General features: G+C 40.6%; 1 protein-coding gene across 1 annotated transcript; it reads right to left on the bottom strand.

Annotated features, from left to right (window-relative positions):
* Positions 1–247: 247 nt before the first annotated feature.
* LOC139687677 (uncharacterized) lies at positions 248–5,066 on the bottom strand. The gene is made up of 2 exons (XM_071584923.1): positions 4,589–5,066; positions 248–600 (listed from the first exon to the last, which is right to left on the bottom strand). Exons 1-2 carry the CDS (start codon positions 5,064–5,066, stop codon positions 248–250), a joined length of 831 nt encoding a protein of 276 aa, XP_071441024.1.
* Between the last annotated feature and the right edge of the window lie 8,229 nt (positions 5,067–13,295).

The following is a 13,295-nucleotide window of genomic DNA, read 5'->3' as shown; positions in this document are numbered from 1 at the left end:
TGAGTCGTGTCGTGGCGTCATTTGGAACCTATTGCTTGGCGAGATCCGCATTCAGATTCGGAACGTGCCAGTGAATGACTGGAACCGTTTCAAGAGGAATACGGTAGCGGGAGAGGGCGCCAAGGAGGAGGCCGTGACCCCCGGAGAGGTCATCGCTCAACCCTCTCTCTCCCTTGGCCTTCCCCCGAGTGAGTTTGGCGTCTTCGGGCCTCGAGGGGCCGAGGCGTCTTTGGCTTTCGCGTGCCCTTCAGGCGACGGGCACCGTGCGGGCCACATGACCGCGGTAGGCGAGGGGCTGGGGATCGGCTCGGGCGTCGCGGCGCAGAGGGACGGCCGCCTCGAAGCTCCTTGAGTAATGCCCACCGTTCCAGCCGCCTCCGCCGGAGACCACCTGGTAGGAGCTGTCGTGCCCGCCTCCGCCACCGTTACCCAGGAGCTTCTTGAGCCCGATGATGGCTGAGAGGACGAGAGCCAACTTGGCGACGATGAGGGCCTTGCCGGCCAGGAGAGCGAGTTTCCCGAGGGCGATGGGGATGAGCGTGGCGCCGAACAGCAAGGGCAGCAGGAGTAGGGGTCCAATCTTCTTGAGCTTGCCTCGGGCTGGGGGAGGAAAGAAAATTTCGGGATTTAGTCGATCCGAGGGAAAATGTGACGCAATGGTCGTTCCCAAGGACCACTTCGCAGGTTTTATCAGAAGCATTGGCGACTAAAACTTGTTCATCTGGTGCCCACATTTTTTCCAATAATTTTAGCAGAAAGAAACTATTTGCCTGAATTCTCGTAAAGAACATGTGATATTGCTTAGCCCTCAAGATATTTCAGAAATATCACGTAAGTATTGATGAAAACAAATTGTATGCTTTTTATGGAGATAAATATATCTATGTATTGCAAGCAAGATAGGTTAAAAAAAGGCATGGAAGTTTGAAGGAAATAATATTTATAAGGATGTATTGTTTTTTAAGAAGCAATAAAAAGTTGTAAATTCGTCGATTTAAAACTTTTTTGGACTATTTTTCTCAAAAAATCAATCTTATGCTACCTCAAAACAATTTTTCACCCGCATGGTGCAATAGGTAGTTAATTTATCATTATAAAATATGAATGCACTAGTAAAAAAAGAGGCCATATGTAGGTTCAAGGGAATCAATGTCTGACCAACTAATTCTCAACAATCCGTATGAAGATAACTTTTGCTCTAAGTAATGTTGAGCAATGAACTTCATTTCCATCAGTAATTTATTCAGCAATATTATTCATTTATCAACATTAATAGAGGTACATAGCTTTTAAGAAAATCATTCTAAAATTAGTATATTTCCGCATCATCATCCCTTTAGTCAACAGCATACTGATAATCGATAATTTAACCCGGGGAGGGTTCTCTTCTCGTTTGGACTTGGACGGCCGAGAATGTCGTCCTTTCCCTATTGACACGAGACTAAGTTTTTTTGAAACCGAAAATGGAAAGACGCTGGGAGTGAAATCATTTCTCCTGGTTAGTTGGAAGCGTGACTACGCAACTAGCGCGTAATGAAAAATAACGGTGCTAGGGCGAGATGATTGATTCGCGCGAAGAATGGCCAGAAAGCCGATTCGGACCGGAGGCGAGACGCGCGTCTGGCCACGGCTGCGGTGGACGCGGCAGGAGAGCTTAGTAAAAGATGAAAAATAAAAGAGTAGAGCTCATAAAGTGATGATCGCTGTTCCAAATCGACAACAATGATTCATCCATATCCAATCTGGAGCACCCGCTCTTCTTTGACTCCTTTTATCTCCCTTCCAAATGCGAGCATTTTGTGAAATGCAGTGGTATTACTCCCGCGCGTTACTGCCGAGTGAGGTGGCGGACCTTCACTTTCCAGTGTCTTCCTCTGAATTATTTATCAGCGGGAAATGTGACGATTGAGATCTCCAGTTTGGAGATGTCACCCACGAACACTGAAGCCGTTATCTTCTGTGCTCCAAGTGCTCCAGAAGCATACGGAATGGAGCAGGACTAAGCATTTCAAATGTAATCTCATGAATTATTAATTCAACCATTTTAGTGGGACATTTCAATGTCAGTGATCTGCTACGTAACTGTCGTTATTCCGTTGAACGTTCAAACCTAGGTATTAGATATTTAATAAATGAATATAGGGAATGGATATAATTGTACTCAGTTTAGGATTAGGATGTATTTGGTTTTTTTAACTTTTAAGAGAAATGCTTAGAATTATGATGCTGTTGAGCAAATGATATTGCCCATTGACAAATGGGGTTTTAATGAATAATTCTGATAAAGATAATTTGTGTCTTCGATAAATATTTGGTTGATATAATTCATGAAGTGTCTTTAAAAGAGTAAGACAGAGTAAAATAATGGAGGAAGTAAACAAGAAAATGTAGTTTTAATAATATTTTTAATTTTTTTAGTATGAATCCGAAAACAGAATTGTTTACCTCTGAAAAAATCTACCCTATTTGTTAAAAATTCTCAATAAAGGAAAATTTTAGCACAAAATTGAATTCAAGTAATTTTCGTGAGCTCATTTGATCCCGATTAAAATTTCGTCTTCCATTGAAAGGGGAAGAATTCACTCACCTATTTCTTTGCGCGCTGTTTCCTTCGCGCGATGTGCGTGAACTTATATCTTATTCTGGACTCGACGTTTAACTTTAAAATAAGGCCTTTGAAGGGAATTTTGAGCTCCGCAAAAAACTGAAGGATATCTGCGGTCGTTACGGCTCGCGTCTGATTTTTTTGGCGGAATGCGCGCCCTTTTTGTCACGCAAGATGGACTTTCGAGTGCGGCTGCGATTTCTCGAGATTTCTGAGGGGAACGTTCTCAATCCAGAATCGCAAGTACCAGCATCCTTAGAAATTCTCCTATAGAAGTTTTTTTTTGTTCCGCGAACTATGCGTTCTTTTTAAGTCAGATGATAGAAAACCTACCGCATATTTGAAAAACACCTTCAATGAATGTTCATTAAAAAAAAATAACACGTAATATTCTTTTGAGTCATAAAATTTATGAAATCCAAAATTATCTACACAAGCTAAAATAGATCTGATGAATCTCGTTAATTATCCGTAGTCCCGTTTAAGTTGGAGAAAGTGTGTGCTTGGAATGAAAGGTTCAGCTGTAGATATGTGGGCATCCGGTAGGGTTATTAATATAATTTTACTGGTGGTTGAAATTTTATGGTAAGGCATTGACTGAATTTGATTTATCTGAATAAAATGAAAAGGATTGTTTTTGGTTACTTATATATAAATAAATATATATATATATATTTATTTATATTTATATTTATATTTATTTGCTCACAATGAGGCAGCCTGACCCGAAGACGGCCTCAGAGAAGGCTGAAAGCTTAAACTTTCTGAAATTTGAGTGTCCTTTTACGTCTTATCTATTTTATTTTCGTGTTCTATTGTGCCGTCCAAATTTTATATTGCTCTCGTGAGTGCTTTCACATCATCTATATATTTCCCTTGAGAAAGGGGGTTATCACCACCTATAATTCAGTTTCTTTTTTGTGTGTCATTGTTTTTCGTTTTCGTTCGCTAACGCTATGCATATATATATATATATATATATATATATATATATATATATATATATATATATATATATATATATATATATATATATTTATACCATAGGTATGAGGTACGAGATAAACTAAAAATGTTGTTGATAGGCAAATCAAATACCCATGAACCGTCCCAAAATTTTCATGAGGTCTTGAATTTTGATGTAAATTGTAATTTGAAAAAAATAAGTTCGAATTACTTTTTAAATCAATTTTTGGGAATTTCATATATTACTGTTATCTAGTTTTAATTTTAATTTATTATTTGAAATATTCAATGGAAATTACTTATCATTTACATCACAATTAATGTGAATGTTGATTTCCTAACAAATTTTAACTCTAGATTGTATTACTAAAAACCTTTCTACCCTTTTTTCATATATTTGATATTAATATCGGCTTAGTTAAAAATCGTTCTCTCAATACTGAAGAGTGACCTCTGTGGAAGGAAATAGAATATAACCTTCGTCTTTAAAGGACATTAATAAAAGTAGTTGCAGCAGACGGCATGTGTCTAAAGTACTGGGCATAAAAAGTCATTGTAATTCCTATTGGAACACACATTTCAAAACTTATGAACGTAGTCTCCAGGATTTATTTAACGAAAAAAGGTAAATTGCCATTTAAATGTGTTGGGATGGAATATAATTCAAAAGATTCTCTGAGTGATGAGCGGTTAACTATTAAAATTGGCAGAATAATCTCATGACTACAATGATATCCACAAATTGATTGCAGATATACATAATAATTTAAGTTAAAAAAGCAAAATTGCAAAATGTAAAATAAAATATTTCTTAAAGCGCAACTTTACCGGCAGGTACATGAGAAAAATTTTCGGTAAGAGTGATGATGTGATGTATTGCATTCAACAGAGAGGGGTGATTAATGATTTGGAAGTTACGTTTCCAGAGTTTCCAGAATCGGAAAGGGGATGATCATGGAGTCGTCCCCGACCGAATTGAGAGCGAGAGCTGTAAGACGGGTTTGTGAGCCCACTTACCACTTTCGCCGGTCAAACTGCGACCGAACTTCTCCGCTTCGGACAGCTTGAACTGCAGGGTGTGTGTCTGGAAGAAGGCAAGGACCTTATCGACAATAAGTGCGTCCAGGGCCGTCTCCTTGTCCTCCAGAGATCTCGGCAGCGAGGCCTCTAGCTCCTCCTCGGTGGCCGGGTTGCCCTGGGATGAGCCCTCGGTCCGAACGAGCTCCACGCCGTCTATCACGGCCATCCGCTCCCTTCTCGACACCCGGTCGATGGCGGTTGCCAGTTTCAGCTTGAGGCACGGCGACGCCCCCGCGGGGGACGCGTCGCACTCGGTGTAGAGACGGAAGACGAAGCGGAGGTCCCCGAGGAGCGAGGCCGTGCTCGATTCGTCCACGGAGCGGCCCTCGAACACCTCGTTGTCCGCGACGGAAGCGGCGGAGGCGAGGGCGACGCACGCCAATCCGTAAAGGGTAATCCAAAAGCTGCGTCCCATGGCTGCTCTCTTGATATTCCTGTGTGGAGGAGGGAGGTGTGGATCCCAACTGCGCCCTTTAAAACGAAATATGTCTTTCGAAAACACGTGTTCAGGCTCCTTCCTTATGAGAAGACTGTCGCTGAATGACGCCGGGCCATGTCTAGGGAGCTTCCTTTTATCCTTCGGAGATGGTTCCGTTCCTCCCCGGCCAAACTTCCCCCACTCCTCGCTGGGGAATGGGGGGCGTTGGGTCCCTCTCCTCACGAAATGCCCCCGCCCCTCTCGCTCACCGCCTCGAACGAAGCGCCCCCCCCACACCCCGGCCTCCAAACCTTTTCAATGTTCCCCCCTCCCCCACCCGACCGCCCTGGCCGTTCTCGCCTCGCGAGTGCTGTGCGTTGAACGAGCGCTCTTTGGCGCTCCCTGGTCTGGGGGGAGGCATTACCCCCTCCCCCTCGCCTCCGCCTCCGACCCTGCCCAAGGTACCTACTCTGCCCATTCCCATTATCTCCCTCCTCCTGCCCAACCCCCCTCCCCAGCCCATACTCACTACTACATCACCGAGGAAGAGATAGAGCCGACTCCATTCTCTCTCTCCCCTGCCCACCTTCAATTGTCTTCTCACCAGGTGGATGGGAGGGAGGTTGAGGCAGGAGGGATACGTCACTCTAGGCGGCGCCGAAAAGAAGTGGAGCATGAGGAGTGGCTTTCTATGTGTATGTGTGTGTGTGTCAGTGAGTAAGTCATAGCGGAGCAATGCGACACAGAGAGAGGGTGAGTGGGAATTAGTTTCGTGGGTGGGAATTGTGGAGGAAGTAAATTAGCGTATTGCATTCCTCTCCTCATAAATCCCCTGGAGTAGATTACGCATACCTTAGTTATTTGCTATTTATTATTTTATGTGACGCGAAGTGTAACTCTAATGTAGCTTCATAAATGGAGGTTGTGGCAGAGAGTCTGCAACCGTCACGGTTCCGGACATCATTTTTACCGCACTTCCGTGTTCTTTATGTGGATGATATTGGCCTGCGAAGTGCCACCTCCTTTGGCCTTGTTTCTGCTTTTTCGATTGAAAGCCATGCACTGTAAAAGTGGAATGTAAGGCCTCGATCCCTCCAATGGAATCCCAAGTAAAGTACATGAACGCCAGGGTGACATTTTCCTTTCCGTGCTTCGCATACTTAGATCTTATTAAACTCTTTCCTGGGCGAATCGTTCCAGCAGCAAATGATTGGTTTAAGCAAAGTGGGGGAAGGAGACCAATTGCTGGCACAGGCTAGCCTAACCTACCAAAATCTCCCCGTAAAAACACACTTCTTAAAAGCGGTACAGAAAATACGTCATTGAGTTTAGGTCACTTTTTTGTTCATTTTTCCTTTTTTGTACGTATTGATCTTATGTGGCAAAATTGCCGTTCAAAAAACCCAGACAGATGCTTTAAGTCTCCCAAATATTTTTGTTAAATTTGGTATTTTTAAAACAAATCTTATTTGTAATCTTGTGAGATTCTATCTCAGCACGAATTTTATGGCGCCATAGATCATGACGATATAATAGATTTGTTATAAAGAAAGCTACGCTCCACATGTGAGATTCGCAGTCTCCATTGATTTTTTTCTACATTCCAAAAGGCTTTTCACAACATTCTCAATATTAATTAAGGTACTTATATTCCTTAATATCATTTTTTAAGTGTATTACGGTTTATTATATGATGCCCAGAAACCTAAAACCCTCTTTTCTGATTTAAATGGCTCTTTGTGATTTCACGGGCAATTAATACGCTTCCCAACCTGCAGACCACTTTTCTGAGCGTCAATTTCATGTGCATTAAAACGTGACACAATATATGTAGCTTTATAATTGCATAAACTTTAATATCTCATTTTTGTTTTCGTGGGACCTGCTGTCAAGCCAGAACTGACGAGCTTATCAGGACAAGGATGAGTATTCTATGCATAAATTTTTAATTTATACTTCTATTGTATATTCTGAAGATCACATCACTCTGTTATATGATAAAGATTGTACGCTGTATTGATTGTCTTAACTCTTTGTATATCATGTGTGATGAAGATTATAATACAAATGTAAATTATGCATAAATTAAAAAAAATATGTACGTCAAAACTTAAATGTCCTGGTAGTTAAAACTTTGCATTCCTGATATATGTATATATAAATAAATAAATAAATAAATAAATAAATAAATAAATAAATAAATAAATAAATAAATAAATAAATAAATAAATAAATAAATAAATAAATAAATAAATAAATAAATAAATAAATAAATAAATAAGTAAATAAATAAATAAATAAATAAATAAATAAATAAATAAATAAATATATATATATATATATAGGTATAAATATACATATATATAGGTATATATATCTGTGTGTGCGTGTGTATGTATGTACACATAAGCATATGAAACATTATGTGGAACTGTTATTTGTGCATATTTCTAATATCTACTGTTCTTCATTTCTGGGTTTCAAAATTCTCTATCTACTTCAGTTCTTCACCTAAAGAAAACATAGTATATCAAATTTGGAGTCACGAAAAATGAAGCTATTATTGAAATTATAAATTTTTTTTGCAAAAATAGATGACTTCCACAAAGGCAATCCTTTGTCTTTGGCGAATCGTAATGAGAAGAGTTCCTTTATTTAACCTTTCTATTTAACTTTGAAATCATTGAAAATTATTAATACACATTTTATTCCTGGTCATTTGCTTTTGATGAAAAACACTTGAGATAGTGTAATTGGGAATTAATCGCAATAAATAATTTCCTTTATGTTTCAATCATTCAATAGTGTTTCGTATTGGACTCCAATTCCGTCCCAGTACCCCCTTGAAACAGACTACAGAGCCATTCGCGATTGTGATGATGGCACGTAGTGCATTCCGGCGTTAATACTTCTAGGGCCAAGGTTAACATCCATACATCTTTAAGGGTGCTTGAATGAAATACAGGACTTACCACCGACATTGGGTTCAAATTAGTAGCCATTGAGTTTCCATATCTATGCGTTTCAACTTGAACACCCATTAAAGCTGCATCAGTGCTCCTTAAATCACTTTAAGTACAAAAATGATTGAGAGTAAGTTTCATTGCGATAAACGATGTTTATAAAAAATATTCACCATCATTTGCATATTATATTCTAGTATGACGCTGTTAGTTTTTTCCAGTACTTTGCTATTTACGCTCTAAAATCACCACCCCATTTACACGGTGGCAGTTTTCACGATGTTGCTGAGGCAAGCAAAAATCTAAAAAACCACTACAACGATTTTTGCTCTTCCTCTCCTTTGTGGAGCGTATACTATATGAAGTCAACGGATCGCCGAAGAGTTGTTGAAAAGTGGCTACGGTTGAGCAACTTTGTTCCATTATTCCGCGGAATGGTTCAGTTACCCTAGAAATGTTCTAATAATTTGATCAAATTTCCCTTTTTTTGGGCTCTGCGAAAAAACGGAGCGATCAAGGTCCAGAATAATGATGCCCATCGCTTTCCCTCGCCTGATGGTTGGGTTCTATCCCTGTTTGGAGGATCATTTTCCATCAAGAATAGTATTGCCATTCCCATATTTCCAATATTAATTTGCCAGCTTCTTTTCCGCTGAGATGTCTGACAATATCCTAGATTTTGAAATGAAAATGGATGTATTCTTTAGTTTTTTTTCATTCCCTTTTTTGAAAATAGTTGCTTGCAGTAGCGTAGTGTTGAAAATATTGTTACCCTTAGCTTCTTTCTAGCTGAAGTGGAGCTTGACGTAATGTGAATTTCAGGGTTGCTGACCAATAAATAACTTCATAAAATCGAACAATTAAATACGCAAGGTCTTGGATGTGTCAAATATGTACGTAATTAGGTTATTTAAAAAGGCTGGCTTGTCTTTAGACATTGCAAGAATAATAACGGTAAACTCGCGTTTATGGCATTATAGTTATTTTATGGATCAGAACAATAGCCTAAACATAGCAAAGCGGTTTGTTTAAGAGTTGTGGTGGAGTCTGATTTTTTCCAAATGTGAGATTATGGCTTTAGGAGCAGCGGAAAAAAGAACATGGGAGGCAATGGAATTGAGATAATACAGAATAATGCTGTAAATTAAATGTATAGAAAGAGTAACAAATGAGGTACTTCGCAGTTAGCCCCAAGAGAAAAGATTATGGAGGACATTAACAAGAGAAAATGAAGCATCGTACTATTTGGAGATAGCTTGCGGCACGATAGTATGTATACTGAAGACCATAATTGAATGAAACAAGGGGAAGAATTACGGAGGAGGGTAAATTACTAGAAGCAGGTAATGGAAAAGTTTGGTGCAAGGAGCCCTAATATAATGATGAGGCTGGCACGGAACAGGACATTTTAGAGAGCTGCTAAAAACCAATATTCGGACTCGTGATGCTGATATTATGATGAAGACGATGTGAAAAAGTAAGAAACTAATAGTAAGAAAATAAATTGAATCTATGTTTCGGGTGCTTTAGGTGAGATTACGAGATTTTAATGTATTAATCCAATCAGCGAATAATTTCTCATAGGAAATAAAACCTTCCCAGTAGGTTATAAGTATCCCCATATTATAAGAAATAATTGGATTTTTACATTGATTCTTGTTTTATATTCTTTGAAATATGTAAATATATGAAAGGAGCTTACAACCTAAAGACCACGGTCTGTAGTTTTTATGGTGATTATGGTTCCTGATTTAGGAACGATAATAATGATGGCAAAATAAACCCCATATCTATGATTATAGTAAATTACTGAAGGCATCAGAAATCTACGTGTATCATTCTCTTTTACCCGGCGTATAGCAATAAACATTTATACCCTAAATGACAGGGTACGATGGGCCTTCTCGTCGGTCTATGATTTTTAAAATAAAAGCATGGAATGGATTATTGAGTACTCCAATTTACAAATACGAAAGATGAACAATTACTCGCTCTTCCACCAGCGTAAGGACAGCCTGGAATTTAAAGTGGTATCAGTTTGAAGGAATTTTAATATTTTATTATTTGGAGTTTTTCGTGATTTGATTTTCATGTGGGGCGAAATCGGGCGTAAAATCCATAATTATTACGATGCGGTTGGAGACGGGTATCCTCCCCTTACCTCTATCTCCCTCCACGAAGGGCGAGAGAGTGGCGGGGGATGGGATGAAGCATTAGACGGAATGGTAAACGGGATGAGGGTACCTTTGAAATGACTGGGTGGGCGGGATGAGGCGTGCGTGTGTGCATTGTGCGTAAAAAAGCGACAAGTCATGGGAGGTGAAGAGTGGGCCGCGTGGAAATGCAGGTCGCCGGCTAATTTAGGGAGGGGCCGGAGGAGCATGGCTCGTGGGAGGGGAGCAGCGAGGGGAGCACGAATGCCGCGGAGACAAATGGCAAGGGAATGAAGGGCGGAGGACACAGCTTGCGATTTCCGAGTGTCGCCGCTGGGACTCGTGCTTTGAAGCGGTTTTAAAAGATTCCCAGCCTCAGAAGTCTCCGCAGAACAAATTCCGGACGCTACCTCTGTCGTCACGACGAACCGGTGAGCATCTTTGAGTTTCTCCGTCCACATACTTTCGGCGTCAATCACATCCTTCCTCCTTATCCCATTCTATGACGTCACCACAGGAGCACGTATTAAACGCAAACAGCCGTGGCCTGCGATCGGTCCCAATCGCTTTCTCCACGGAGACAGCGGTGGCACGCGTTAAACGGAAGGGTCAGCCGCTTAAGACTCAAGGACTAGATCCGTAGTGCCAAGGGTTTCAAATCAGGCAGCCCGAATGCTTGGCCATTATATATCCGTAACTGTATTTATTGTCCTACCCCTTTTTCTCAACTCCCATAAGTTAACTTCAGAGATAAGTCACGATTAACAGTGCCAAATAGGAATCTGGCAAAGGCAAATGAAAAATCTGACGGGCCCTAGACGTAGATTTCTTGGGGGGAGGGGGTGAAAATGAGTGCATTACCTCTTGTCTATTATCTTTAATTTTACAACCCGCACCAAAGACATTAAGCGTGTTTCGTGTTTCGAAAAGGTCGTCATTGGCCTGTTCATTACCTATAAATCTTCAAAGGCCAAGGTAATGTGGAAAATGAAGCGATTCTAGACCATGCAGCGAAGGAAATAAATTTCTGCGGTATGAGGGAGAAGACAGCTGGGTCGTTTTCATGGCCTCCTTGGCGGGAGGTAACCTCCCGGAAAGGTGGAAATCGAAGCGGCGACTGTATGGTCGAACTCACACGTAGCAGAGCGACAGCTCTCAAACTTGCGTAACTTGAGGATTCCGGTATATAAGAGGGTTTTTCATGGATCCCCAAATATTTTTTAGCAGCATGGGCACAAAAGCTTTTATATGTGTAAATTGAATACATTTTAATGCCCTACTTTAACGATATTATTTATAACAGTTCAATATAAAGGTGGATTCTATATACGAGAATTGGAGCAATAGAAATCTAATCGGTAGCATCTTAACCTATTGGCTAAAGCGATTTTCTTCTGAGAATGGGGTCAAAGCTTTTATTTATTTCATTCTAGGATTCAAATGGTCTGATTATATGGGTACCAGAACTTTTCATGTGCGGGAAACTTTTCATATACATCCTGCACTATGGAGTTAACTGAACCGCCTTCCCTGAAAGTGTGAATTCTACAAGCCGGATCATTTTGTGGTTAGCTCTACCTTCACTGTTTGAAAACCAATTTTAAATTGGATTGCCGTGCTAATGTAGATAGCATAAATAATATAAGCGGTAAGTTTTTCTAAGTGTCATGAAATTTTCTAGGAAAATTTTTATGCATCATTTCGTAAACAACAATCTTATCCTGAGGCATCCACAAGGCCACAGAGCCGCGTATTTATTAGTTATGCATAATAGAAAGAGGGGGTTGAATTTATGGGGAAGATAATAAAGGATGAAGCACTTAACAACAGGAATTGATCATCAAGTATGAGACTGGTCCCTGTTGTTGCGAGATGGTTTTGGCTTTATTCCGAAGAAATGGATAGCTAGGACACATATTTGTTTACCTTACTTTTTAGTTACTTCAGAGGATATGAATGTACGTTGACTACTTTCCACAAAAACCTTTTCTTTAAATATGAGTATACAAAACATCAACTTTCTGAAAACCACACTGCCTACTTAGGAGCAGAGCCAGTGGGCAACTAGAGAGGGAGGTGAGGAATGCGTGCCGGTGGGGGGAGTGGAGGGGGTAGGATGGGTGATGGCAGAAGAAGACGCAACTCAAATGGCGAGGCGAGAGTCAGGATGGGGGGATGGGGATTAGTGGTGTGGGGATAAGAACGAAAAGGGGGTTGGGAACAAAAGGATGAGGGGGATTCGGGTTGCGGTGGAGGATTCTATTCGAGGGAAGAGGAGATGGGGATTCAAACCGCAGTCAGTGGGCTTTGGCGGAGATCGGACGCTCTTTTGGGGCTGGGGTAATGCGCCATCCGTACGAGTCGATTGAAGCGGATGAAGGCCCGGGGGAAGGACACGCTGCGTGGTTGCGCCGAATGAGGGTGACGATGGGGAAGAGCGCAAAGTGGACGGTTGGCCTGGAGGGAGGGAAGGCGGTTGGAGCGATGGTGGAGTAGTCGGTGCCGCAATGACTCGCACTGAAAAGAGCCGGAAGCATTTTCACTGCCACTCATCTGAGACTACGGTAAGAAAAATATCGAGCGAAACTTTCGAATCTTCACTTTATTTTAGGAAAACTAAGAGACTGTAAATCAACGTATTTTAGAACTCAGCCTTATTTTCATCCTCACTATTCTTCTTTTTTGAAAAGTTTAAAATAAATCACTTGCATCTATTGAAATTCGAAATCATTACCTGGAAAACATGATACACAGTACCTGTACAGTACTCTTTCCTCGTACGTGTATCCAGGCAAAGACAATTGTACCATAAGATACGAAGAATAAACCTAGAAATTGATGGTGCTTCCAAAATGCGTATATGCAATGGCAATAAATTTCACTGATTGCTTTTCCTACGGAGGATCATTCCTAATTGCCGGTCATTCATCCCTAGAATACCTTTTAGACTCCGATTCCTAATCTCATCATGCATGGGTGGACATGCTTTTAATGAAAACATTGCTATGAAAATGAGTTACAAATTTGCAATGCCAGTTATTGACCTGGGAAACAAAGTGCAGGTGTTCTAAAAAGATCTTATCATGTATTAAGGTTGAATAGTTTTATTA

Source organism: Hetaerina americana, unplaced genomic scaffold, assembly GCF_022747635.1.
Source record: "Hetaerina americana unplaced genomic scaffold, ioHetAmer1.1.p SCAF_2, whole genome shotgun sequence".
In the NCBI taxonomy this organism is placed as follows: Eukaryota; Metazoa; Arthropoda; class Insecta; order Odonata; family Calopterygidae; genus Hetaerina; species Hetaerina americana.
The sequence above is the reverse complement of the archived record's forward strand: the minus strand, read 5'-3'. Positions and strand labels throughout refer to the sequence as shown.

What these genes read in the sequence shown, in the direction of transcription:
- LOC139687677 (XM_071584923.1), bottom strand. Translation starts at nt 5,066, where the DNA reads ATGGGACGCAGCTTTTGGATTACCCTTTACGGATTGGCGTGCGTCGCC. An exon ending in CAGTTTGACCGGCGAAAGTG is followed by an intron (nt 601 to 4,588) that starts GTAAGTGGGCTC and finishes TTCCTCCCCCAG; the next exon opens with CCCGAGGCAAGCTCAAGAAG.